This window comes from Apus apus, chromosome 1 (assembly GCF_020740795.1).
Source record: "Apus apus isolate bApuApu2 chromosome 1, bApuApu2.pri.cur, whole genome shotgun sequence".
In the NCBI taxonomy this organism is placed as follows: Eukaryota; Metazoa; Chordata; class Aves; order Apodiformes; family Apodidae; genus Apus; species Apus apus.
In genome coordinates, this window is record NC_067282.1 from 126,586,210 (window position 1) to 126,610,167 (window position 23,958).

A 23,958-nucleotide genomic window follows, 5' to 3' on the forward strand; every position below is an offset into this window, starting at 1 on the left:
GACCATTTCACATCTGTTGTGTCCACTCTAGTGGAAAGTAGCCCCGGTAGGAGCTGACCACTAAGGTGGGTCAGAGAGTTTATCCATAAAATGATCACATTCTGTTCTCTACATTAGAGAGAGGGGCCTCATCATGAGAAAGCCAGTGTTGGACATGTTACAGGATGTGCCTATGTCCCACTCGGAGGTTGGTACTAAATTTCTACTTTCCATATGAAAGTATTAACATTTTTTTATCTCCACTGGAAAAGACCTTCAGAAAGCTCCTTCCTTCCCCTTGTCCCTCAAAAGCAATAGAAACAGCTGGAATGGGGGGATGGAGAACGGTGTCTGTAGAATAGGCTTTTCCAAAGGGACTAGGGTGAGGTTTTGGGGTTAGGGTGCTAGGAGGTTAGATTTAGCAGCTTAGATTTAGGGTTTAGGTTTATGGGCTAGTGGTTAAGGTTAGGTTTAAGCAATTAGGGTTAGAGGCTAGAGTTAGGGGTTAAGGGTAGAGTTAACGTTTATGGCTACTGTTCAGGGTTATGGTTTAGTATTAGGAGTGTGTTAGGTTTAGGATTAGGTTTAGGTTTTGGAATTAGGTTTATTTAGGTTTTAGAGTAATAGGGTTAGAGTTAGCTGGTTAGATTTAGGGAGTTAGGTTTAGTGTTAGAGTTTAGAGTTAGGGGCCAGGGGTTAGCATTAGTAGTTAAGGTCAGGGTTGGGGTTCACATTAAGGCTAATGGTTATGGTTAGGGTTGGGGATTAAGGCTAGGTTTTGGGCCTAGTGTTTACAGTTGGCATTTTATTATTGATTAGGTTTACATTTTGTGGTTAGAATCAGGGGGTTAAAGGTTAGATTTAAAGGGCTATGTTTAGGATTAGGGTTATGTTTGTGATTAGGGTCAGGATTAGGGTTAGCATTAAAGATTAGGTTTAGGGGTTAGGATTAGTTTTAGGAGTTAAGTCTAGGGTTAGCATTTATGGTTAGGGTTAGCTTTAGGTGTTATATTTAGGGTAATGGTTAAGGTTAAGCATTTGGGCTAGGGCTAGAGTTGGCTTTAATGTCTAGGGTTAGGGTTTATCCTTTTTTTAAAAAAAACAGAAGTAAATGAATACTAAGAGATGTACCGAACATGGTATCTGTCAGCCTTAGCAGGTTATTTTTTGCCATTGTTACACATGCCATTTTCAGAGGGCAACAAGAGTTGGAAACTAGGCAAGCTGCTGCACAGAGGAACAGTTGTTTCATCTATCAAAAACAAGATTTTTTCCAGCAGAGATGACCCAGGTGCCACATAAATTTCAGCTGACACACAGGATGTTTTAGTATAAGTCTGAACTATCATTGTAGAACTCTGGTTTTGAGGAGACAGACATGCAAGCAATACAAAGCCAGGAATTTGTACTTTGGGAAACAGGCTTGTGGAGCTGACCTGGGTCCTAACATAAATGAGAGAACTGTTGGTGTCATTCAGGAGATTCATGAAAAGCAGTTCATGCAGCCAGAAATAATCAGATGCACAAATAGAAGAATGGCAGAGAAGCAAAGGAACAGATCAGAAACTGCAAGATATAATGTTTAACAATAGAAGTCCCTAGCCTGGTGCTGCTTGTAGGAGAAGCAGATGAGTCACACCAACTGACACTGGTAGGTGCATACCAGATCACATCAGCCAGGCTGTACTCTGCTGTCCCTAGCGTGTGTTGAACTGCAGCATACAGGATCTGATTTAGGAAAGAACTAACAGGAAAAAAAGCAAAAATAGATACACACATTCTCTGAGAAACAACAGAAATAATGAGCAGTTTGATTAAAAAAGTATGAAAGCCAACAGTGTTTAATCTGGGAAGACAGGCAAATTGGGGATGTCATGGCATTCTAAGGGTGGACAAAGAGACATTGTGTAGGGCCACTCAGGGTGCTGTAACACATTGCAGCGTTTAAAGAGAGTAGCAGGATCTGCAGTAGAGGTAATAGGAATATAGCAGCAGCTGGGGTGCAGAGAGGAGAGGCCTAGTCAGGAGAACAGGGTGTTCAAGTCTGGTTACTATATATAACACCAAGAGATTATGAACATTGCCATTCATAATTAATATAGCTTAGTGACCAAGGATGCAGTGGCAAAGCCCAAGCCCTTGAGGGTGTCCATCGTACTCTAGGCATCTACACTCAGTGTTTCTGCAAAGCTTTCTTAGCGTTAAGAACCCTACAAGTATTCTGGCAGCAAGGTTCTTCCAAGAGAGTAGTTCTGATTTGAGTCAGCAAAAAGTAACAAAATCCAGCTTCCCAGAGTACAGGTGAGCAGACTGGCCACAGAGCCCTTCCCACAAAGGAAAGGGAGTGAAGTCCACTCGCATCAAGGCAAAGAGATGGGGAACATTCATGCCAATCTTCAGAGGCTTTTTGGAGAAAGTGCTGTCATCCTGTCCATGGAACAACTAGAGATTGTCATGGAGACTCTCGTGTCTCATGAACAAAGAGTATTGTAAAAATAAGTAACTAAAAGAGTTGGGGGAATTTAGTGCAGAGGCAGAAATTGCAGTGGCTAGGGACAGACAGAAAAGCCCACTTAGCACATGGGGGCAAGCAAGAGCATTCACTGAAAGGAAGGATATCCCTCCAGAGGAGGCACTCCCAGCAACAGCAGCTTCCTGCACTCATTTGCTTTTTTCTCACTCCTCAGTGAATACCTCAGCCTAGGAGTCAGCAAGGTTAGGGGCACATGAACCTCACCCTTATCTCTTTCTCACGGCAGCAAGTCTCGGCCCCAGATATGGGGAGCTCAGCCAGTCACTGACCAGGCTCTTCAGAAGCATGTAGAAAAGGCAGCTCTTGACTCAGTGCTTTAAATCTCAGGACTCCTTCCTCCAAGTCGATGCAACACTAAAGAAGAGGAGACCCAGTTACTTGCTGCACATTTCAGAGAGGAAATCTTGTTATGTCTATGACTGGGGAAAACCTGTATAACCATCAGACAACCACACTTGGGATTTGTAGAGACCTTGCAGTTTCCCTCCCTGACCCGCATGCTGCCTCCTTGCTCCTATTACCTTCAGTGGATTCTTTTCCAAACCCTTCTCAGGACCATTTCCCTCTCTTCTTCCTATGACTCTCTGTGAGGTGATGTCTTTGCATCACTCAGCCATTCAGCCCAATACTTTTCCTGTTTTAGGAGTCTGACATGGCTACAAGTAATTGACAGACTTGCTGCAGCTTGTGAGCCACCCAGGAGCCAGTGGACCACTAACCCTGAGTTGAGGTGACAAGAGGATCCTTTCCACCCATGTCAAGCTGGTGTTGGACACTGAATGTGATTCAGCTTAATTTGGCTCAAAGCAAGGGCAGAGATTCTTTACATCTGCCTTCAAAAGGCAACATAAATACAACTGGTGACACAGTGTTTCTTGTCTCCTCTTCAGTTTCCTCTTCCTGTTTGCAACTTGTTTGACCAGGAATATGAAGAAAGTGAGATATTATATTATCCTATTGGGTGATTCCTTTCTTAAAACCTTGAATAAGGACGGGAAAGGAACTGGTGCCTCCAGCCAGGCAGTTGTGCAACAAGCATTGCAAGCACTGGAAGACCTAAACACAAGTATTTCTGATGTTTACAGCAACCAAATCTTGGAGAACTTGTTGAGAGGAGCCCTGCAATAAGCTAGGAAGCTGTTCCTTACCTTAAGAGACAACAGAGTCTGGAGACCAATGCAAAACTCCAGCATTTCATCATCTGAGAAGAGAGAAGAGACTGATCAGGCTCAAGACTATATATACTGCCCATCTAAATAAAGCATCTCTCCTGTAAGATGTGGAATATGAGAGGGGCATAAGGTTATATGGTCTATTCAGTGTAAAGAACAAAAATTAATGAAAGTTGTGAATTAAACACACAAACATTAACAAGCAGATGGTAACAGTGACAGTAACAAAGACCAGCACTCTTCTGCCGCTGACTGATACGCTGTTGAAGGAGCTACTTAGGCACAGCCCTGAAGAGGATCAAAGTTAACTTTGTAGCTGATAAGAACAGGGAACCATGATTGTAATGAGTTTTATGAAATATTTGAGGGGGTTTGTGGGATTGTTTGAAACTTACTATGAGATATCAGAAGGGGTTTGTGGGATCATGTAAAACTTACTATGGGTTGTGTAGGGAAAGGGCCAAAGGGAGGAGAAGTCAAGCAGCAGGGTGGATCAGGGAAGAATAAGTACGGAAAACTGGAGAGGAGAGGGTGTATGGGGGCCAGTCACATGCAAGTAGGCTGTTGGTCAGTTCACTTCTCTGACCGAACCCTGTGCCTGATGGTCACAATCTCTCTGATCTTTTTATTACATAATTTTATTAAGTACTTTTTTGTGTAGCCTCTCTATCCCACATGTGACTCCTGCAAGTCTTAAGTGTGAGCAAGTGTAGAAGATGCCACAGACAGCAGCAGCCGGAGGGACTGGCATGCAAGAGGTGCCAGTAACTGAAGGGACTGCAAGCCATAGGGCTTATAGGCCTGTGTCCGCAACTGGCTCACAGGTGCCAGCAACTAGAGAGACCAGTGTGCAAGAGATGTCTGGATGCCAGTAATGTGGAAGGGAGCTAAGGCCACAGGGCAACCACACCTGGTTGCCAGCAACTGGAGGGACTGCAGTGTGTACTGCAAAGTCCAAGTTCCATAAGTGGAGAAGGATTATGCGTCACAGAGCTTATCATTCTAGGTGCCAGCAACTGGAGGGATCAGTGTGCAAGAGAGCTCTCGGTACCATCTCTAACCAGGGTCACAGAGGCCTTAATAAGCCAGCAACTGACAAGAACAGGGCATATGCGTTAGAGGTCAAAATGCCACTAACTAGAAAGACCTGGGTGTGCTTGTATTTCCCCAGTTAATTTAATCCTCTATGCTTGTGGTTCTGAACACATAGTTATCTAGCAAACTTCAATCTGGTGTAGCCAGTAAATAGGAGGAAACCTGCATCTGGAAAGACTCAAGGTCTGGGTCAGTGGCTAGGTAAAGGGCCCAGGGTCCAGACATGGGTATAAGATAGACCTAGAAGCTGTGCTGTTATTTGAGAACTGTGCATATGTATCAGTGTGCTTGTAAACTGAGAATATATGAGCTTTTGCTAGTGAACTTCAATCCTGGTCAGCCAGAGAGGAGGACCAGAACTGGACTATCTGTGCTGGTGTTGCTGTGAGTGCTGGTAAAGACACTTCTCCATGTGTGGTAACCAGTGTGGCTGGCCTTGCCTGTGTCCTCTGTGTATATGCCTCTCCAGAATATATGTTCAGCCTTGCTACTGTCCAAACCCTCCACTCAAAACATGCACTGGACTGGGTGAGAGTGACCTTCTGGGCCTTAGAGTCATCCATCTGGGTTTCAGTGGCTGGGAAGGAAGAGTCCCCAGGTTCTGGAGATTGCAGGATTCAGCAGCCACAACACTTCCCATGTCTCCTAGATACCTGCTTGCCAAGTAACCAGTGGAAGCATTTTATAATTTATAATCTTATAACCACATAAGCAAGAGCACTGTGTGTGTGGGGAGATGTAAGGCAGAAATGTAGCAATTTTGCTCCCTCCTGGCAGCCATTTCCACATTGAAGCAGAATGAATAGGTCTACTGGGCTAAATTCACCTGTGCTGGTACTAAGACAGATTCCCCATGAAGAGCAAGAACAATCAGAGGGGAAACCAGGGAAGAAGAGTGAGCTGGAGGGTGGAAAAGGCAGAAACTCTTTCTAGATGACTAGGAATGTGGGAAGAATGGAAATGAAAAGAGGAAGCAAGGGAGGCCTTGGAATATGAATAGTACTCATCAAAGATGAGGAAACATAAAGGCAAGAGGGTAAAGTTGGAAGACTAACAGGGAGAAAGAATATAGAAAAAAAACACCTAAGTTGTCTTCAGCATATGTACAGCTTGATGTAAATGCAGCCTTTCTGCTGTTTTCTGGGCATGCTCCAGTGCCTGCTGACTTGACCTTGTCTCCTATGGCTCCTTCCTTCAGAGGGTCCTGCCTGAGGACACTGAGGGAGACTCAGCACTTGGGGGAGATCGGGTTCTTCCAGCATGCTCCCTGCAGCAGAGGCAGGTGAGTACACAGAGAAACACTCTGGGGAATAAGCTATACCTGCCAGCAGTTTCTCTGATGACTTCCAGGCAGTCAAAGACACAAGTGCCCATTCAATAGGAGAACATAGGGCACCAGAGAACTGATCAAGCAGTCTGGATAATTTCGAGAAAGGTCCATTATAGAAGGAAAAGCAAATTTTCCACATCCTATGTTAAGACCAAAAAAACCCCTCAGTTCTCCCCATTGTCAATGTCTTCTGTCTTCTCTGTACTCTTCCTATGCCCGTTGCCTTTGGTTACGTTGAGGGTATTCACAGTGCATAATGGCCAGCAGTGGAAGTGACCACATGACCAGCCTCCTGCCACATGGCCCTTTTCCCAAAGATCCCTTTAAATGCCCTTGATGGGGCAAGAGGGACACAGGAAAACCAGGGGAGATGAAGGGCTGGCACTCTCACCTACAACCAGTGCTGAACACAGCACTGTCTCCTGGCCAAATTGCAACTCCATATGTTCTACTCGGCCAACAACGCTGGGAATGGGAAGAGAGAGGTCTCCACAGTCCACGGCAGACACTTCTTCCAGCCTGTGGGACACAAGAGGTGTTATTGCCTCAAGTGGAGGAAGAGGAGGAAAATCAGGACTTCTCACTGATAGCTCTTAGCCTCATTGGGAACAGGCCCACAAGAGGAGTAATCTCTTTCATACAGCATGTCTGGAGGCAGACTGCACCAGCAAAACCACAAGACACTCCACTGAGGCTAACCATCAGCTGGGCACCTTTGCCCTGCAGTATACATAGAATGACACAGCTCTGCCTCCTAGTCAGGGCTCTGCACACACTTTGCCGCTGCTCCTGATGCCTTACCTTGTAGCCCACCCTCTGCATCTTCTCCTAAAGCACCATGTGCACATGCAAAGCTGTTATTGGGGATGGAAGATTGCCTAGGTTCTTGCCATAGTTTTTCTTTTAGCCACTCCTCTTTTTCTGTTGTGCAAAGACTTACCCCAGCTGGTTTAAACAGCTCTTGGAGATGAGATTTGGTAGACACCCAGTGTTAACTGTCGCTTTCAATACCTGGCCTTGGCACTAGAAAAAACAACAGATAATTACTGTGGGCTCAAACACAGCCAAATATGTGGTGGTTTAGGCAGTAGTCAGAAGGCAAGAGAATCATCTAAGACAATGGTGGTCTCTTCAGTGCTCTGCAAACCTCTGCCAAAGACTTCTTTTTGAATTTGTCTTCTTTAATTTGTATCTGATTGCAGACACTTAACTGTTATTAGCAACTTTAACTTAGCATTATTCCAGTCAAGAGATGCATAACTAGTGGAATTGTTTAGAAAACCCACACGGACATTATTAGTAGAGCAATAGCTAATATTGCAAAAGCTTCTAAAGGGATATAAGCATTTGCTACAGCATTTGTAGTTTTTCTCTCTCCACTTCCTCTCATGTCACAGGGAACACTGTTCCACAGCTAGACAGCTGTTCTGAATAGCTTCCAGAGGGAGAAGTCTGTGGGAAAAGCAGAAGCAAACGGGACAAGCATTCCTGAGAAGAGCTTGAATTTAAGGCAGTTCTCAAGATAACTGACACATCCAAGTCCTGAATTGAAGAAACAACCTAATCAAGAGGTGTCTGTTATATGTGGGGATTACTTTAAGTTCCTAGACAGCTCTTTAAGGAATTATGACATGAACACTACAACTAAAATGTTCACAGCTGGTGCCATCTAACAAAGGGAGAGTCTGGATGCCCTGCACTCAGGTCACCTCTGCATCATCTTACTGGAACAATCCACAGTGCCTTGCCCACTTCATTTCTTCACCACTTCACACTTGAAAGGGAAGAGGAGATGTGGTTGCCATCTGTTTTCTGTCCCCTCTGCACAAAGGTCCTTAATGGCAGGCCAGAGGTGCTGTAACAGCAGGTCTCATATATGGTAGAAGTCTGAAAAAATAGGGTTGCCAAGGACATCAAAGAGAGTTAGGTTTAGAAAAAAAAGGAGGAGCAGGACTTAGTAAAGGAACTGGAAAAGATGGCATAACCCTCGTCTACAAAATATGGGTCACACCTGCCTATAGTGCCTAACCATACCCAGTCTGGACAGCTTAGGTCTTCAAGGCTGTGTGAAGCACTGACAGTCAAAAAAAACCCACCAAAACAAACAAAACCCAAAAACAACTGCAAAGTTTCCCTCTTGGGAAGGCTCATTTCCCTCCTAGTATCACTTATATTTTTCTTGCAATTTCTTCTCTTCCATCCACGATGGCACTCGGTGCCAGGAGAAGCAGCAACAGACCTCCCACAGCTCCTATACCCTTATGTTCATTCCTGATGAGCTTAAATGCTTTGGACACCTTAAGCAGATCAGCATGACCATCAGGGTCTCAATTTCCTGATTTTGTAACAAAACCTCTTTATGATTACTGCATGGGTTAATCATCACAGAGAGCTACATCCCATATTTCCAAGATTTAATTTTCAAAAGTGTGCTATTTTTGAGTTTTTGTAAAGAGAAAGGAGAAAACACCTCCTAGGAGAAATACCGGAGTGCTGCAAACAGACACAACACCAATAGCTTGAGTGCTAAATGCACTCAATGCAACATCAGAGAGTTCATGCTGGAAACTTCAAGTCTGTTTTGCCTTGGGCCTCTTCTTGTGGTCTAAACTGCATCTGTGGTACATCAGTGTAGATAATTTCATAATTCTGAACATTTCACATCCACTGTGTTCTAGAATGGCCGCTTAGTTGAGAAATTCTCAACAACTGCAAGACCAGTGGAGATGTAGATCTCAACCTGTATTGTTTTACAGAGTTCAGTAAGAATCTTGTAAAAGTTGTATGTGTACATATGATGTATATTTAAATAACATCAGTGGTTTTAGAAGGATGAGCATTCACTATGTGTGGCCACATCCAGGAACAAAAGAGAGCAGTGCTCAAGCAGAATCTACACAGAAAATATTCACAGAGATGTATTTTCAACAGCTCTGATTGGTTACTCTTCTTCTTTAATGTAAAAAAAGCATGTCTTGTTGTCATGCTTTGGGCCTCACTGACAACACAGAACCAGCCATGGAGCTGCTCACTCACCTCCCCCACCCCACACACACACACTGTGGGACGGGGAGGACAAAGGCCAACTAGAAGCTCCATGTGTTGACACAAAGAACAAGGAGGGTTCTTCACCATTTATAGTCCTGGGCAAAACAGACTCAACTAGAGGAAAAAATAGTAACTTAATCTATCACTAACCAAACACATGCAGGACACAGACACACACAGAGCAGGGCTTGCAGATGTTACCCCACCCCTCCGTTCTTCCCAGGCCCAAATCCCTTTGTTCCTGGTTTCTCTCCCTCCTTCCCCCCAGCGGCACAGGGGGACAGGGGATGGGGTTTAGAGTCACCTCACAGGCTGGTGGTTCCTGCTGCTCCTTCCTCCTCAGGAAGGATTCCTTACAGTCCTGCCCTGCTTCCCCATGGGGTCCCTCCCATGGGAGATAGTCCTTCACAAACCTCTCCCCCCTGAGTCCTTCCCACGAGGTACAGTCCCTCAGATGCAAACTACTCCAGCACAGGCTGCCCACAGAGTCATGGGCTGTTCCAGGAACAGTCCCTCCCCTGGCGCTGGGTCCTCCATGGCTGCAGATCCAAGTCTGTGGGTTGCAGGTCCACGTTTGCCCCTCCTGGTGGCTTCAAGGAAATGTTCCACCACATTCCTCCATGAGTGCAGGGGCACAGCTGCCATCTCGCCATGGGCTGCAGGGAAACTTCTGCTCAGGCACCTCCTTCCCCTTCTTCCTCACCAGGCTCAGGATCTCCACTCCAGGACTGCTCTCACCTCTCCAGCCCAGCTCTTCTACTTTGCTCTCTCACAGGTCCTGTATAATTTCTTTCTTATGTTAATCGCAGAGGTGCATCCATTGCCTCTGGTCGGCCCTGGCCACCTGAGCCAGGGGAGTTTTTAGTAGCTTCTTACAGGAGCCATTCTTGGGGCCCCTCCCCACTACAAAAACCATGCTAGAACCAAGCCAGTACACTTACTCATAAAGAATTATGTCCTGTGTAATTAACAGTCCTGTATGACTGCAAACACTTGTGACAACACCCAAGTGAGGCATACAATGCTGGACCTTGTATTAATGAATACAGGTCTGGTTGGGGACATGAAGGCTGGGAAAAGCTTTGGTGACAGTGACCATGACATCGTGGAGTTTAGTCTTTTACAAGGAAGAAGCAGGACAATAAGTAAGATTAGAACCCTGGACTTCTGGAGGGGTAACTGGACTCTTCAAAGATCTACTTGCAGGAATCCCATGGGCTAAGACTATGGAGGGAGAGGGAGCCCAGGGAAGCTGGTCAATTTTTAAATACCACGTCATCCAAGCCCAAGATAGGTGCATTCCTTTGAGTAAAAAATCAGGTAAACAACCTGCATGGATAAGCAAGGATCTTCTGAAGAAAGTCTTGTGGAAGAAAGAAATTTACAGTTTGTGGAAGAAGGGAATTGTCACATGGGAAAACTATAGGGACATTGTCAGGGTATGTAGGAAGGCAACAAGAAAGGCCACAGCCCTCTTAGGACTTAAATTGGCAGAAGTAAAAGAGAACAGAAAGAGCTTCTTCAAATATGTCAGTAGTAAAAGGAAGAACAGGGGAAATGTGAGCCCACTGCTGAGTGAGGTGGGAGCCCTGGTAACAGAGGATGTAGAGAAGGTAGAGTTGCTGAATTCCTCCTTTGCTTCAGTCTTTACTAAGACCAGCCCCTATGAACTTCAGACCCTGCATATGAGACGGAGCTTGGAGGAGGGAAGACTCTCCACTAGTCAATGAAGAGAGATCAGTTATGCAAATGGAATATGCATAAGGTTATCAGGAGTAGTCAGCATGGATTTACCAAGGGGTATCATGCTTGACTAATCTGATAACCTTGTATGATGTTGTGACTGAATGGATAGATGCAGGGAGAGCAGTGGATGTTGTCTACCTTGACCTTAGCAAGGCTTTTGACACTGTCTCCCATAACATCCTCTTGAACAAACTCAGGATATGTGGAATAGAAGAATGGACAGTGAGATGGATTGAGAACTGACTACATGACAGAGCCCAAAGAGAGGTGGTCAATGGTGCAGAGGCCAGCTGGAGACCTGTAACTAGTGGAGTCCCTCAGGGATCAGTGCTGGGTCCAGTCCTGTTCAACATCTTTATCAATGACCCGGATGAGGAGACAGAGTGTCTTCTCAGCAAGTTTGCTGATGACATGAAGCTGGGAGGATTGGCTGATTCACTTGAAGGCTGTGCAGCCATTCAGTAAGATTTGGACGGGCTGGAGAGCTGGGCAAAGAGGAACCTAATGAGGTTCAACAAGAGCAATTGCAGAGTCCTGCATCTGGGAAGGAACAACAAAATGCACCAGTACAGGTTAGGAAGTGATCTGCTAGAGAGCAGGTCCAAGGACCTTGGAGTCCTGGTAGACAACAAGTTCTCCATGGGACAACAATGTGCCCTTGTTGGCCAAGAAGGCCAGTGGTATCCTGGGGTGCATTAGGACAAGGGAGGTTCTCCTTTCCCTCTACTTGGCCCTGGTGAGACTTCACTTGAACTACTGTGTCCAGTTCTGGGCTCCCCAGTTCAAGAGGGACAGTGATCTACTTGTGAGAGTCCAAGGGAGGGCTACAAGGATGATGAAGGGACCGGAACACCTGCCTTACGAGGAAAGGCTGAGAGACCTGGGGCTTTTCAGTCTAGAGAGGAGAAGACTGAGGGGAGAGCTAATTAAGTCTATAAATACATGAGAGCTGGGCGTCAAGAAGGCAGGGACAACCTCTTTTCACTTGTGTCCTGTGACAGGACAAGGGGCAATGGATTCAAACGCGAGCACAGGAAGTTCCACCTTAACATGAGGAAGAACTTCTTTCCTGTGAGGGTGACAGAGCCCTGGAACAGGCTCCCCAGAGAGGTTGTGGAGTGTCCTTCTCTGGAGATTTTCAAAACCTGTCTGGATGCCTTTCTGAGTGATCTGCCCTAGTTTTGGTCCTGCTCTGGCAGGGGGCTTGGACACAATGATCTTCAGAGGTCCCTTCCAACCCCTAACATTCTGTGATTCTGTGATTGAATTACTTTATGAATGCCAAAGGCAAGACAGATCTCACAAACTTCTGGCTGTCATCACTGTGTCTTACCCATTCTATCATGTGCTCCCAGTCTCAGTCACACTGGCATCTACATTCAATCCAAGGCTGCTCTTTGGCACATGGCATGGAAATTGTCATAGAGCTACAATGTCACAGATTGGGAGAACACAAAACTTAAGTGCCCTGATACCAGCTGGGATGTTTATGAGAAAGTCAGACCGCAAAGAAACCAGCCTCTAGAAACTCTCTGTGAAGTTCTTTGCACATTCCTTACAGGCATATTCTCACAGCTCCTTCACAAATGAGCAGTCCTGCCATTCTGTGGTAATACAGATCCCACATGACAGAGCTGGTAGGAGACCCAGCTGAGCTGCTGCCTCTTCCAAAAACATGGACCCATTCTCTTGCCCTTCATTCATGCATGCCTTTTGGCCAAAACCTTCTGTAAGCGAGTGGGGAGCCTCACAGGAGGGGAAAAGCTGCAAAGCATTTTAAAATCTCCTGAGTTTGGCAATACTTCTGCTGCCAGGGTTCCAGGCTGCCTGGCGTGTCAAGTTGAAACACTCAGGACTAGGAGTAGTGCCTGCACATAGAGGTCCCTAAGGCAAGCTGGGGAGAGATCTCACCTTACCTCATGGCAACAGCATTCCTTCCTTCAATTTAAGAAGATTAATTGTGTCAAACTGTGACTGGCTCTTAAGAGGGGCAGAAAAGGAGAGAAATGCCTGTGCATAAATTTCTGAGTTCAGAGAGAGTAAGTGCAGCGTTAGACTTATTTCCCTGACTGTGATGTTCATTAGCCTTCCTTCAGGGAGAAAAAATATAATGTGTGTGACAGCTGGGGCACAGTCCATTAGAAATACAAAAGAGGAATGAGTAGTGGAGTCTGATGCTGAGTTAGCTCCTGCCCCCTAGTATGTGATACCTGTGCATGCCTGCCCTTGTTCAATGTACATGTGTGGTAAAAAACCCAGCTTTATCACTGAGTTTCCTCTTGCAAAACAATACAGAGTGGTGATTACAGAAGAATAAACACCTTAATTTGCTCAAGAACAGACTTCAGCTATTTGGAGAAATTATACTGGGAGCCATTCAACCTATTAGACTGTTCTCCCAAGTATAGTTATTTTAACCCAGCAACATCAGAGTCTAAAACACAGGGTAACACAGGGTAACTGCAACAGTAAAGGCTGGAAAACAAACCAGTGACTTTGCATGATACTGAGACACTCAATCTGAACATTCAGAAGCTTGCTGCCAGTCTGTGTTCATATGGTAATTAATTGTTCCGACTGAATTTTCAAAGTTATATGTGTTTTCTCTGGAAGACTAAACTTTACACTCTAACATGTGAGATGTTCTTTAGGAGAGGTAACTGAAACAAACACAGCTTTAAAATGGATTCTGTATACCAGGTCTGTATCTTGGTGAGTCTCATGACTGCGTATCACTGAACAGCTCTAACCATGCAGCCGTCTTTCATGGGGCATCTTACCTACAAGGGCCTGGGAAGAGTGTGTTCTGCTCTGTAGGAGGATATAAGAAGAAAAGGGAGCTAAAAATGCTGCTTTCATCAAGAAATGCAAGAGTGCTAATTAAGAACACATTTAGACACTTTCTAAGGAGGTCCTTTGACACGTGAGAGATCAGACCAGACAGGATCCAGTAAGGGTAAATCAACTAGGAGTGATCTGTCTTAAAGTGATAAGGAGACATTCCTTGCTTCTGTATGCAGTTACCAAATATCTTATATAATGTGCAAGCTGGCTTCCAAAGGAAGGTAATTTATCTTCAAATATGAACAACTACAATGTATGTGGCAGAAAGGCTTTCCTCTGTCTGTTGGAAGAACTGAATCCAAACTCTGGGAGAGGCCATGTGGGAAATCTGCTCTCCCTGGCTGCAGCTGGCTTTACAATTTAATAACTTATCATGGCCCTGGAACTCATTGAGCATTTGTCATGCTCGTGAAATCAGCAGCACTGTGTTGTTGCCTTACCTGGCACTGTATTAGCAGGGGTGAAGTCTCTTTTCTCCTGTCCTCTCCCTTTTCAATCTTTTCATCCTGGTCTTTTGCCAGCGGAGACGGAACCCATGCAGTCTGAACCCTGGTCTCGCATCGCAGCTTGTTCAGATTGCCTTCCAAGAGGCGCCGCTGAACCACACTGTGGGGCTGCTGTCTCCATCACAAAGAAAGATAAATCCCAGCTAAGTATGGAGCTAAAAACAAGGACATTTGCTAGCCCAGGGAAGCAGGCTGCAAATGCTTGACCCAGCTGATCATCCTGTTCCAAAAAATCTCTTTCTAAATCCCAACATTTTTTCTGTAGCTGCTAAGATGGTGTTGAAGAGTTGGAATATCTGAGACAGGAAGGTCTCTGGGATGCAGTTGTTGGAGGAAAAGAACATACCTGATGCATGCTCTCCCCACACATTTCTATTCCTTCAGCTAAACATGCACTTGGCAGTCTCATACCTGTTCAGGTACAGAAACACCTGGTAGGTGTGTGTTGACATCCATCCAGGCACGCTCACACCTTCTAAGGTGGGAGGAGACAGGATGCAGCATGTGTGTGATGCATATGTGGGTAAGAAGGCAAGGCACTAGAAATTTTAGGTGCACAAGAAATTATTTGCAGCAAACAGGGCAGCTTCCCCTTGCATAGGAAAATAAAACTAGCTTCACATGTTATCTTAACGGAGTCTGTCTCCACCCGTCTTCATCAGAAGGGATACTATTTTGAGTCTCTTCCTGGTTGGGTATCATCTTTGAAGCCCTATGTTGTTCACAACTAGAAGGGAGTACCATCAATGGCTGATCAATGTCTGAAAGAACTTTATTTATTCTTAAATGCCTCATTCATGTATCTTGTATCCCTGTCTCCTTTCTTCTGTGCAGAATAAGGAGAGGTGCACCAAGAGAAAAGAAAAATTTTGAAAAACTTCTTATCCCAACTTTGCATACACACAGGAAGTGTTGCTTTGGAGACAAAGCTCCCTTAGTCATCAGGCTGATGCTCTAGTTTTCTGTCTGATGTTGATCCAGTGCCTCCAGTGACTGCACAGCTACTGAATCAACAATGGACAGCAGCAGTCAAGGAGGCCTGTTCAAGACAGCTTTGTCCTTTCTCCATGTACTTGGCCTCATGGCCATTGTCCAGTAGAGCAGGTGCTCAGAGCTGACAGTAGCATTCCCAGTAACAACGGCCTACATAGAATCATAGAATCATTAAGGTTGGATGCAACCTTAAAGATCATCAAGTTTCAGCCCCCCTGCCATGAGCCCACTAGATCAGGTTGCACAAAACCTCATCCAACCTGGCCGTAAAAACCTCTAGGGATGGGGCAACAACAACCTCCGTGGACAACCCATTCCAGAGCAGGTGTTATACTTTATTCACTGCTCCCTAGCTTCATGGTAAAAATGTTTCAGCCATGCTGCTACGGACCAAACCTGGACTATGCACTGGTTTTGAGTGACATAACGCCATCTGCATGCAAGGAAGTCTCCTGCCTAGAATGGTTAATTTAACCAGAAGAACTACTCATGGCGAGCAATTCAGACAAGACTTGCCTGTCTTGCTAGAGCAAGCATCTGGGGCTTCAAAGTGCCAGCCTCTGGAAGCCAAGACTGCCAGTCATACCGTGCAGGACTCCCACAGAGGCCTCTGGCTGGCACCGCAGTTGTTTTGAGGCATGGTGTGACAGGAGCAAATTCCAAACCAAAGGATGTAGACATGTTTCTCTCTGCCTTTGTAGCTGGGCTCAGCAAACATGCACTAAAAGACTCAAAAGTGACTCTTCCCTTTTCCCTGACAAAATCTGTACAAAGAAGAGCCCAGGGACATGTCTGGCTTTCCCCTCCTGAGAAGATGTTTCATCTGCAATGCTTCTGGGCATGAAGGGCCAGTGTTAGCCTGCCTGAGCTGCCAGACTGAACTGGGCCCTTCAAGCACCCATGCTGCCAGACCTCGCTCCCCATGGGGAGAAGAGGCCTTGTTCCTCTCTAGCACAACACTTGTGTGACTTCCCTCTTGTCTTTCAGAGAGAGACTGTGTTTGGGGCCAGAGTGACACTTCAGACCAGTCCCTGCTGAAAGGCACATGTGGCTGCGAAGGGCTGTCAGAGCATGAGGCAGCAGCTCTGGGTGACTTTGAGGAGTCACCCTTGACCCTGCCAAGCTCTCTCAGGAGAAGCAAATGCAACTGTGGGAAGTGTGGCAGGAGCAGGAGGGAGTGCCAGCACAAGAAAGTGGCACTGATCCCTCATCTGCACACAGTGGGGCAAGTGCACCTGAAAGTTTCAGCGAGGAGGAGAGCTCCCCTTCAGGCTCAGCACCTGGGACCCTGCCTGTCCTGCACACGTGTCCCTGTGTGCAGCAGCATCTCACTGTCAGCAGCTGGAGGGCCTGCCATGGGAGCTGGGAAAAGACTGGAGGAGTTACATGCTCAGGAGCACCTGTGGCATTGCTGTGATGGTTTGAGGATACAGAGGGAAGCATGAGCTGCAGAGAGGGGCAAGATCTATGACACCCACTGGCACATCTGGAATAAGTTGTGCCCTCATCAATGGCCAGACCCAGGCCTCCTTTTGGGAAAATTATTTAGACCTCCACATGCTTGAGCAGTTGAACTCCACAGCATAGAGGAAAAGTTAGACAGCAAAACTGCCAGAACAAGGGGAAGATGTGTGCAGTTAAGCCAGCAAGAGATCCTGTGGGAAACTGCTCTCTGCCTTGGGGAAGTCCCTCCAGACTACGGTTTGCTGAGGGTCCTGAAGCAGATCCCCTCCCTGATGCCTCCTGCTCCATCTGACCACCAAGAGATGTCCACAGGCCTCATTCCCGTGCCTCCTCCCCAGAGGAGTTATCCACAGGTGAAGTTATCCACTGCAGTCACCTGGCTAGCTGTCCTGCCCGGTGCTTGCCCCTCCAGAAACCTAAAGTTTGGGGGAAAGTAGAGTTCTGCAAAAAGGTGACCAGGTCAAACATAAATCTCTTGGAGTTTCATGAAGTGTGTTTTTCCTTCCTGCTAAGTCCAGGAAGGAGTCTGCTTTTGAGCTGGATCATGCAGGAATACAGGGAGACTTTGAGAGATGTCCCACATGGAAACATACATGTCAGATGAACATATTTATGTACAAGGTAAGTGGAAAGTTGGATTCAGGGGAGTCCTTCCATACCATTTCTGCCTGCCTTGGGGAGGAGTATGGTCCCTATGGGGATGCATGGAATGATGGGTACAAAAAACAGGCAATTCATTCTTTGCCCTGACCTGCTTCTACATGATGCTGAACCCCTGACCCTTTCACAAAGCCTGGCAGCAGTTCCCAGCTGTTGTGAAGGCTATTACGAAAACCCCCTCCCACATGGGGTCCCATTGGACTCACCAGATCCTTTGAGGTGCCAAGCCTTGTCAAACCATCCAGGGGAAGCAGGTCAGCAGAGTCCTTGTGCACAAACTGGGTGGCCTGTTTAAGGCGCCTCTTCTGTTGCAGAAGAGCTTTGTTCCTCAGCTCCATCTCACACTCCTGTGTGAGGTCAAGTGTACTCTCATTCTGCTTTTTCTCTGCGTGTCTTTGCCCCAGTGGCAGCGGGGAGCTCTTCCTTGTGCTCATGGTGAAGATTCAGACAGAACAGGTCCTTCTTGTCCTTCTTTGTATGCTGGGGTGTCCCCTGCACTTGTCTCCAGATGTTTGCCCTCCTGAGGCTGACTCAGTCTCTGAGCTCCTTTACCTTTCCCTTCTTCACAGCTCTCCTTCTCTCCCTTTCTCTGCCTTTCTTCCTGCTCTCTTAGTTATAACTCACCCATCTTTGAAGTGTCTCTGTGCCTTTTTCTCCAGCTGTTTCTCTCCACTCCCCCAGTGTCCCTCTGTTCCCCACTTTTTTGTCTCCCTCTCTTCTCCCACCCTGACTGCCGCTCTGTCTCCTCTAGTCAGTGGGTCCCTGTCGTAACAGAAAAAGCCCCACGTCAGAAACAAATTTCCATAAATTATAGCAGAGCCGACAAGCTTCTCTGGCTGGAAAAATCCAGCAGCAGAAGGATGGCCCCGCTGTTGGGGGCTGGACTTACCTCCCTGGGCTGTGCACACGCAGGCGCATATGCGTGTGCGTGTGTGTGTGTGCGTGTGTGTGTGCACTGCCTGTTTCCCCCGGTAAGCTAAAGAGACAGTCACTTCTCAGTGACAGGCTGTGCAGGTCAGTGTCTCTGCTGGCGGGGGAGGGGGGCTCTGACGCATCTCAGAGAATCTGGTAACAATGTGGGTCAGTCTAGGAGATGATGCAGTGCCTTGGTAAATGAGAGAGAGCATCCGTCTCAAGGCTCCTGGCAGGCATGCCCAGTCTCATTTCTGCAGAGAGTGTCATACATTTGGAATAGGCTGCACTGAAGGATTTTAGTGTACAGCTTGAGTGAAATGCTGGAGGCCTGGTTTCTGCTTCTGGCCAGGGTTTCTGCTTTCTGTCCTCATTTTTACCTGTCTTCATCAGGAGCCAAAGTTGCAGAAGCCTGAAATCACTGTCTGGTAGAGTATGCTGATACAACTGCAGTGTGTGCCCTGGTCTAGACGTCCCTCCTCTCAGGGGAGAGAGGACATGGTGGAGCTCAGTTTTCCAGCTTTTTGCCTCCACATTGTCCTGCTTGAATGTCTAGGTTTCAAGTGGAACTGAAGCTGCTTTATTTTGATTCCTTTTCACTGGTGAATGTGCTGCCCCAGTAAGCACCAGTAAACACCATGAACAGAAGAGGAATCTGAATTTTACACAGCTGTGAAGCTGCAGACAGCATTACCTCTCTGTGCATGTCAGATGGGGTGAATAGCAGCAGCAGACTATGAAAGTTACAGCAAAGTTAGGCTGTTGCTCCTATTCTTTTATTCCAGCTTAGCAGTATATAACATTCCAACATTAGTGATACCAATTATTTCTGTGTATAAAAATGTAACAATCTTAGGAGTAAATCCAATCACAGAATCACAGAATCACAGAATCCTAGGGGTTGGAAGGGACCTCGAAAGATCATCTAGTCCAACCCCCCTGCCAGAGCAGGGTCACCCAGAGCACATCACACAGGAATTGTCCAGGTGGGTTTTGAATGTCTCCAGCAAAGGATGGTCCACAATGGTACACAAAGATTAGTCCAGTCAGCCACTGTGAGATGTCAGTGTGGGCACAGGAACTACCAAGAAGTTGGCCTCAGTGCAAAGTAAACCATGTTGTTTACCTTTTACTCTCTGCTAATCATCACAGCATTAGCATTTCACTTGGGATCTTTGATCCTCAAATGTTAGAAGGGAGGCTGGTAATTTTAAAAGTAATTGTAAAATTTGAAGAGGTTAAGCTTTTTGTACCCAGTATCCTGACTGCTTTATGCAAGGTAGGGTGGTTCCCACAGCATCAACTTGCAGAATGACGTTTGGCAGGAATGGGAGTAGAAGTATTTTCTAAATACTTTACACTACAAGGCCAAACACCATCATCATAATACAGGCAGAGTCCCAACAAGAGCCCAGCAGAGCTGTTTTCAACTGTCCTTGTCTCTCTGGAAGCTGAATTAGGAAGAGAGTTTAAATAACGGATATTCCCAGGGAAGCTGTGTTCCCTCCCACGGTCTTGTTCTCTTGCCTCTAGGTTGTAATGATTCCTGATTTACACATACTTTTGACCTCTTGTGGCCTCACTGAACATCCTCGGAGTTTTGTTATCCAGTCCTTTAACTATCCCCATACACCAGTAATGAATTATGCTCCTTTACTCTCACACTTGCCTCTGTTTCCCCTCCTGCAGACTGTGAATACCTCACAGAATGACAGAATAGTTCTGTTTGTGAAAGACCTTTAAGATAATTGAGTCCAACCATACTTCTCTCTTCTCTTCTATCTCGGGGGCAAGGGGGGGAGAGTTTACTCTGCTTTGAATTCCCTCTGTTTTTTCTACTTGGATAATACAATATATTCCTATCCTGCAAATAATGAAGTAACAGGTGATAGTATTTATATCTCTGAATATGTCTGGCAAGTGACTTGAGATAAATGTCATCTTAGATGTACATAATGTTTTAGTTCAGCTACTAGACAGTAAAGTGTGCCCTGGCAGTGAGGTCAGTCAGAAAGGAGAATAGGTTGCTTAATTAAATAATTTAGGGTCAAGTCTCTGTGGTTATCTGCCTTAGGGACTAGATTTATGAAATCACTGTGGCAAACTTGGAACAAAGTTGTCTAATATGAATTCCCCCTGCTGTATAAATATTGCTTGTAATTATTTGTGTCCTATCTGTATTGATTTCAGTGCTTGACCTAAGCTGCACACCAAGGGGCTTTTTCTGTTTGGTTAGAACAGCTAGCATTGCCACAGAACAGTTCCTGATCATGCAGCAGGCAAAACAAAATTCCCCCTTCCATTACATGGCTGCAGTAATTACACTAGATGATTTTGGCCTTGATTTCACAAGGGGAAAGTATATCCACTTTTATTATAGAGTGCTAATACACATAGCAATGGCAACTATCTTAACCATGCTAGACATTCTCTGTACTCATGAAAGTGTTTAAGGTAGAGAATAATTTCTGGTAGGAATATGCTTGCCAAGAAATGTATGCAAGAGTCTGAGATGAAGGATAGTTGTGTATTTAAGGCCAGTTGCACAATACTTGGAAATGTGCTGTCTCAAAGATGTCTCCTATGTGTGTCTCTGGGTAGTTGCTTTCGTTTCATTGTTGCTCTAATTCTTATCCATAGGGAGAACAGTATTTCCATTATCCACTTAGCTTGAGGCTAAGAATGCACTTGTCCCTAACACAGACAATTTTTAGGGCTTTATATCCTGCCAGAATAATAATAATAATAATTTTACACCATTAAGGCTTCTCTCAGAGGTTTGACCTCCCAGCTGAATACTCAAACTCAGTGCTGTTTGATTTGCCTCAAAAACCTTAATTTAACATGCGTATGTGGGGTTACTACTAAAAACACATATAGAATCTTGGCAAGGTGCTTTGAGTGTTTGTCTACGGGCCTCTGTCAAAACTTTAATACTTTCTCATATAAAACAAAAAGATCTGAACCAAGTAAATAAGACAACCACCTATACATTGTTTGCCGTGCCTAGCTAGCTGTAGAATCAGAGCAGATCTTGTCTTGCTGAAAAGGAAGTCCATAAGTAGTCCTCAGAAGGTAAAGAATCTCCCCGTTGCCTGTCCTTGCCTCCAATCTCCCTTCCTTTGGGGACAAATTTTGCTTTTAGAGTCCTCCAGAAGACACTGTGGAAAACTTTCCTAGAAGCACTTGCTACATGTGCTGTGATGCTTCCTGTCATGTTTGTAAATTACTTGCTTTGTATCTTAAATCAGCTGAAATCAGTCAAAATCTTCATCAGTCAGCAGTATAACTTGCTGAAATCAACTATAATCACCTTAACCAGGTATATTTTTCAGTGTACACAGTCTAAGCTATGTATATTTGTGCCTGTAGCATGTTTCTGGTTGCTGTAATGTGATGGTCTATAAACACCTTTACTGGAGCAATTCTACCTGTAGCAGGGCTACTCAGACACTCACAGTCAGTTCTGGGGGGAATTCAGCCACTCTAAAGGATGTTGCAGCCCACCTGCACTCTCTTATTCGCGAAGACTTCTATTTAGAAATACAAAAATTCAGGCTTCAGTGCTCACTGGCTAAATCTTTGAAGACATGCTCCTCTTGTGAAAGGTTCTTCAGGAACAGCACCTCAGTTGTGCTTAGTGAGTCAGCACCTTTTCCACATGATGTTTTCTCTTCATTGTTGGGTGCAAGGCACTGGGCTCATCCCTTGTAAAAGAGTCAAGCCCAAGCCCTGAAAAGAGTGGTTTGCATCTCTCATGCTTTTCTGTGGCACCTGATCTTTTTGCTCCAGCCTTAAACCTGACTGCTGAATCTGTGACTGTGATAGTCCTTCTCCTGTTCTTTATTCTCTCAAATGGCCTCAGGTTGCACCAGGGGAGGTTTAGATTGGATATTAGGAAAAATTTATTCACTGAAAGGGTTATCAAGCATTGAAACAGGCTGCCCAGGGAAGTGGTTGAGTCACCATCCCTGAAGGTATTTAAAAGATGTGTAGATGAGGAACTTAGGGACATGGTTTAGTGCTGGACTTAGCACTGTTAGATTTATGGTTGGACTCGGTGATCTTAGAAGTCTTTTTCAACCTAAATGATTCTATGACTTTATGAATCTATGTCTTCTGAACCCTGTTTCCATTGACTCTTTGAATCACCTTCTCATCAAGATCTTCCTTCCTATCATCCATTCCCTGAAGCCCAGTAGAAGTCCCTAGGACATAAGAAAGCTCATGTTCCTCTGCTCAGCTGCTGCCAGTCATGAAGGGTAAGTTCAGAAAGAAATCTCAATACACTCCAGCAGGTCTGTGCTGGAGCACACTCTGTACTGAACAACTGTCTTCTCAGGTTTGAGTTGCCAACTATGTCTCTGCTAAGGTTGTGAAATAAATTTTTTTGAAGAATGTTTATAACAGGCAAAAAATAACAAAGTTTTCACTCAACTCATGAGAAAAGATACATTAAATCCTCCAAGAAGGACACTGTGACAAACTCCTTCCACAGCAGGGAGGCTCTAGGTCTTTTCAACAATTATTTTTTTTTTTTAACCTGAGCAAAACATTCTTGTGCTGTCATTTACAGAAGAAATTGGGCTGTTTGAACTGAATTCCCTGTGTTCCCTGTCCCTTCTCTTCCAAGCAGAACAAGAATAGCTCTACCTGAGACTGATACGCAATGTGGATATTTTCTGCTCAAACAATTCAGTATTTTATAATGGAATCACCAGCACAGTAGTACTGCTAGTACAGAAGCAGCTTTGCATACACAGCACACATTCGGTGACAGAAAGACAGAGGAATGTGTTATGACCCCAAGGATCTGATGGATAACAATGATGGTTTAATTATGTAATTTTATTTTAAATTAGAAATACTGGCTTCCTTTGTTTTCTAAGCATTTAGGCTGCATTCATGTATTGTACCACCCAACTGTTCTTTGCATTCTTGATGGCTAGGCCTGGCATGATTTGAATGACAACTGAGGTGTCATTATCTCCTGACTCAGTATTTTAATAAAAACAGTAAACAAATAAAAACTGAGATTAAGCTGTGGGAAACGGCAAAACAGCTCTGACTGTAGTATGCCAGTCCCATGAGGATGTATAGCAGAGTCCAGACTGTCAAGGACTAATAAGTTACAGAGTGGATCAGATCATTCTGTGGCATTGATACCATTATTTGTAAATACTTGGAAAAGCACATTGATGCTGAAAGCATCCTCAGTGATCTCACAAGTTGAAAGCATTTTGCTTTATGGTGTTAGTTCTGCTACATTACTGACTTTTCTCTCCCTCCTACCATTGCATGCTAAATACATTTAACACTGTTAATTGTCCAAAATTTTAGGGTTAGATTTTAATTTCAATTCATAAAGGAATGACAAAGATCCCAAGTGGACCATGAAGAGTAAAGATAAGAGTGATTAAGACGAAGAAAATGAGAGGAGGGGCTGAGAAGAAGTGAGTGAAGGCCTACAAAGAGCAATCATATGTGCACCCAAGTTATCTAGTGGGTGGGCCAGAGATCATTCTGTTCTGCATGTAAAGACTTCGGGTTGTGCAGGGAAATGCAGACACCTTCTCTCCTGGGACACTATATCTGACAAAAACTCTGCAAACATGGAAGCCCTATTCAGGGATCTGGCAGGACTATTGACAGCCTGACACCTAGAACACCGTGGTT

General features: G+C 45.2%; 2 protein-coding genes across 2 annotated transcripts in view; one reads left to right on the plus strand and one right to left on the minus strand.

Moving 5' to 3' along the window:
* The window catches only part of ITFG2 (integrin alpha FG-GAP repeat containing 2), an 18,453-nt gene extending 14,564 nt beyond the window's left edge, over positions 1-3,889 (plus strand). Inside the window, exon 14 of the transcript XR_007888382.1 lies at positions 3,156-3,889. The gene's annotated coding sequence lies outside the window, so the exon portion shown is untranslated. The remainder of the gene's footprint in view (positions 1-3,155) is intronic.
* On the minus strand, positions 2,755-18,274 carry NRIP2 (nuclear receptor interacting protein 2). The gene is made up of 6 exons (XM_051608123.1): positions 17,577-18,274; positions 14,188-14,364; positions 7,050-7,132; positions 6,501-6,628; positions 3,661-3,713; positions 2,755-2,866 (listed from the first exon to the last, which is right to left on the minus strand). The coding sequence occupies exons 1-6, from the start codon at positions 17,802-17,804 to the stop codon at positions 2,774-2,776; spliced, it is 762 nt and encodes a 253-aa protein (XP_051464083.1). The 5' UTR covers positions 17,805-18,274; the 3' UTR covers positions 2,755-2,773.
* Positions 18,275-23,958: the final 5,684 nt, after the last annotated feature.

Excerpts from the sequence above, each read along its gene's own strand:
- NRIP2 (XM_051608123.1), bottom strand. The coding sequence starts at position 17,804 with ATGAGCACAAGGAAGAGCTCCCCGCTGCCACTGGGGCAAAGACACGCA. Across the intron at positions 7,133-14,187 it reads CCCTGCTAATACAGTGCCAG|TGCCAAGGCCAGGTATTGAA; the intron begins GTAAGGCAACAA and ends TGTTTTTTCTAG. Across the intron at positions 3,714-6,500 it reads GTGTTCAGCACTGGTTGTAG|ATGATGAAATGCTGGAGTTT; the intron begins GTGAGAGTGCCA and ends CTCTCTTCTCAG.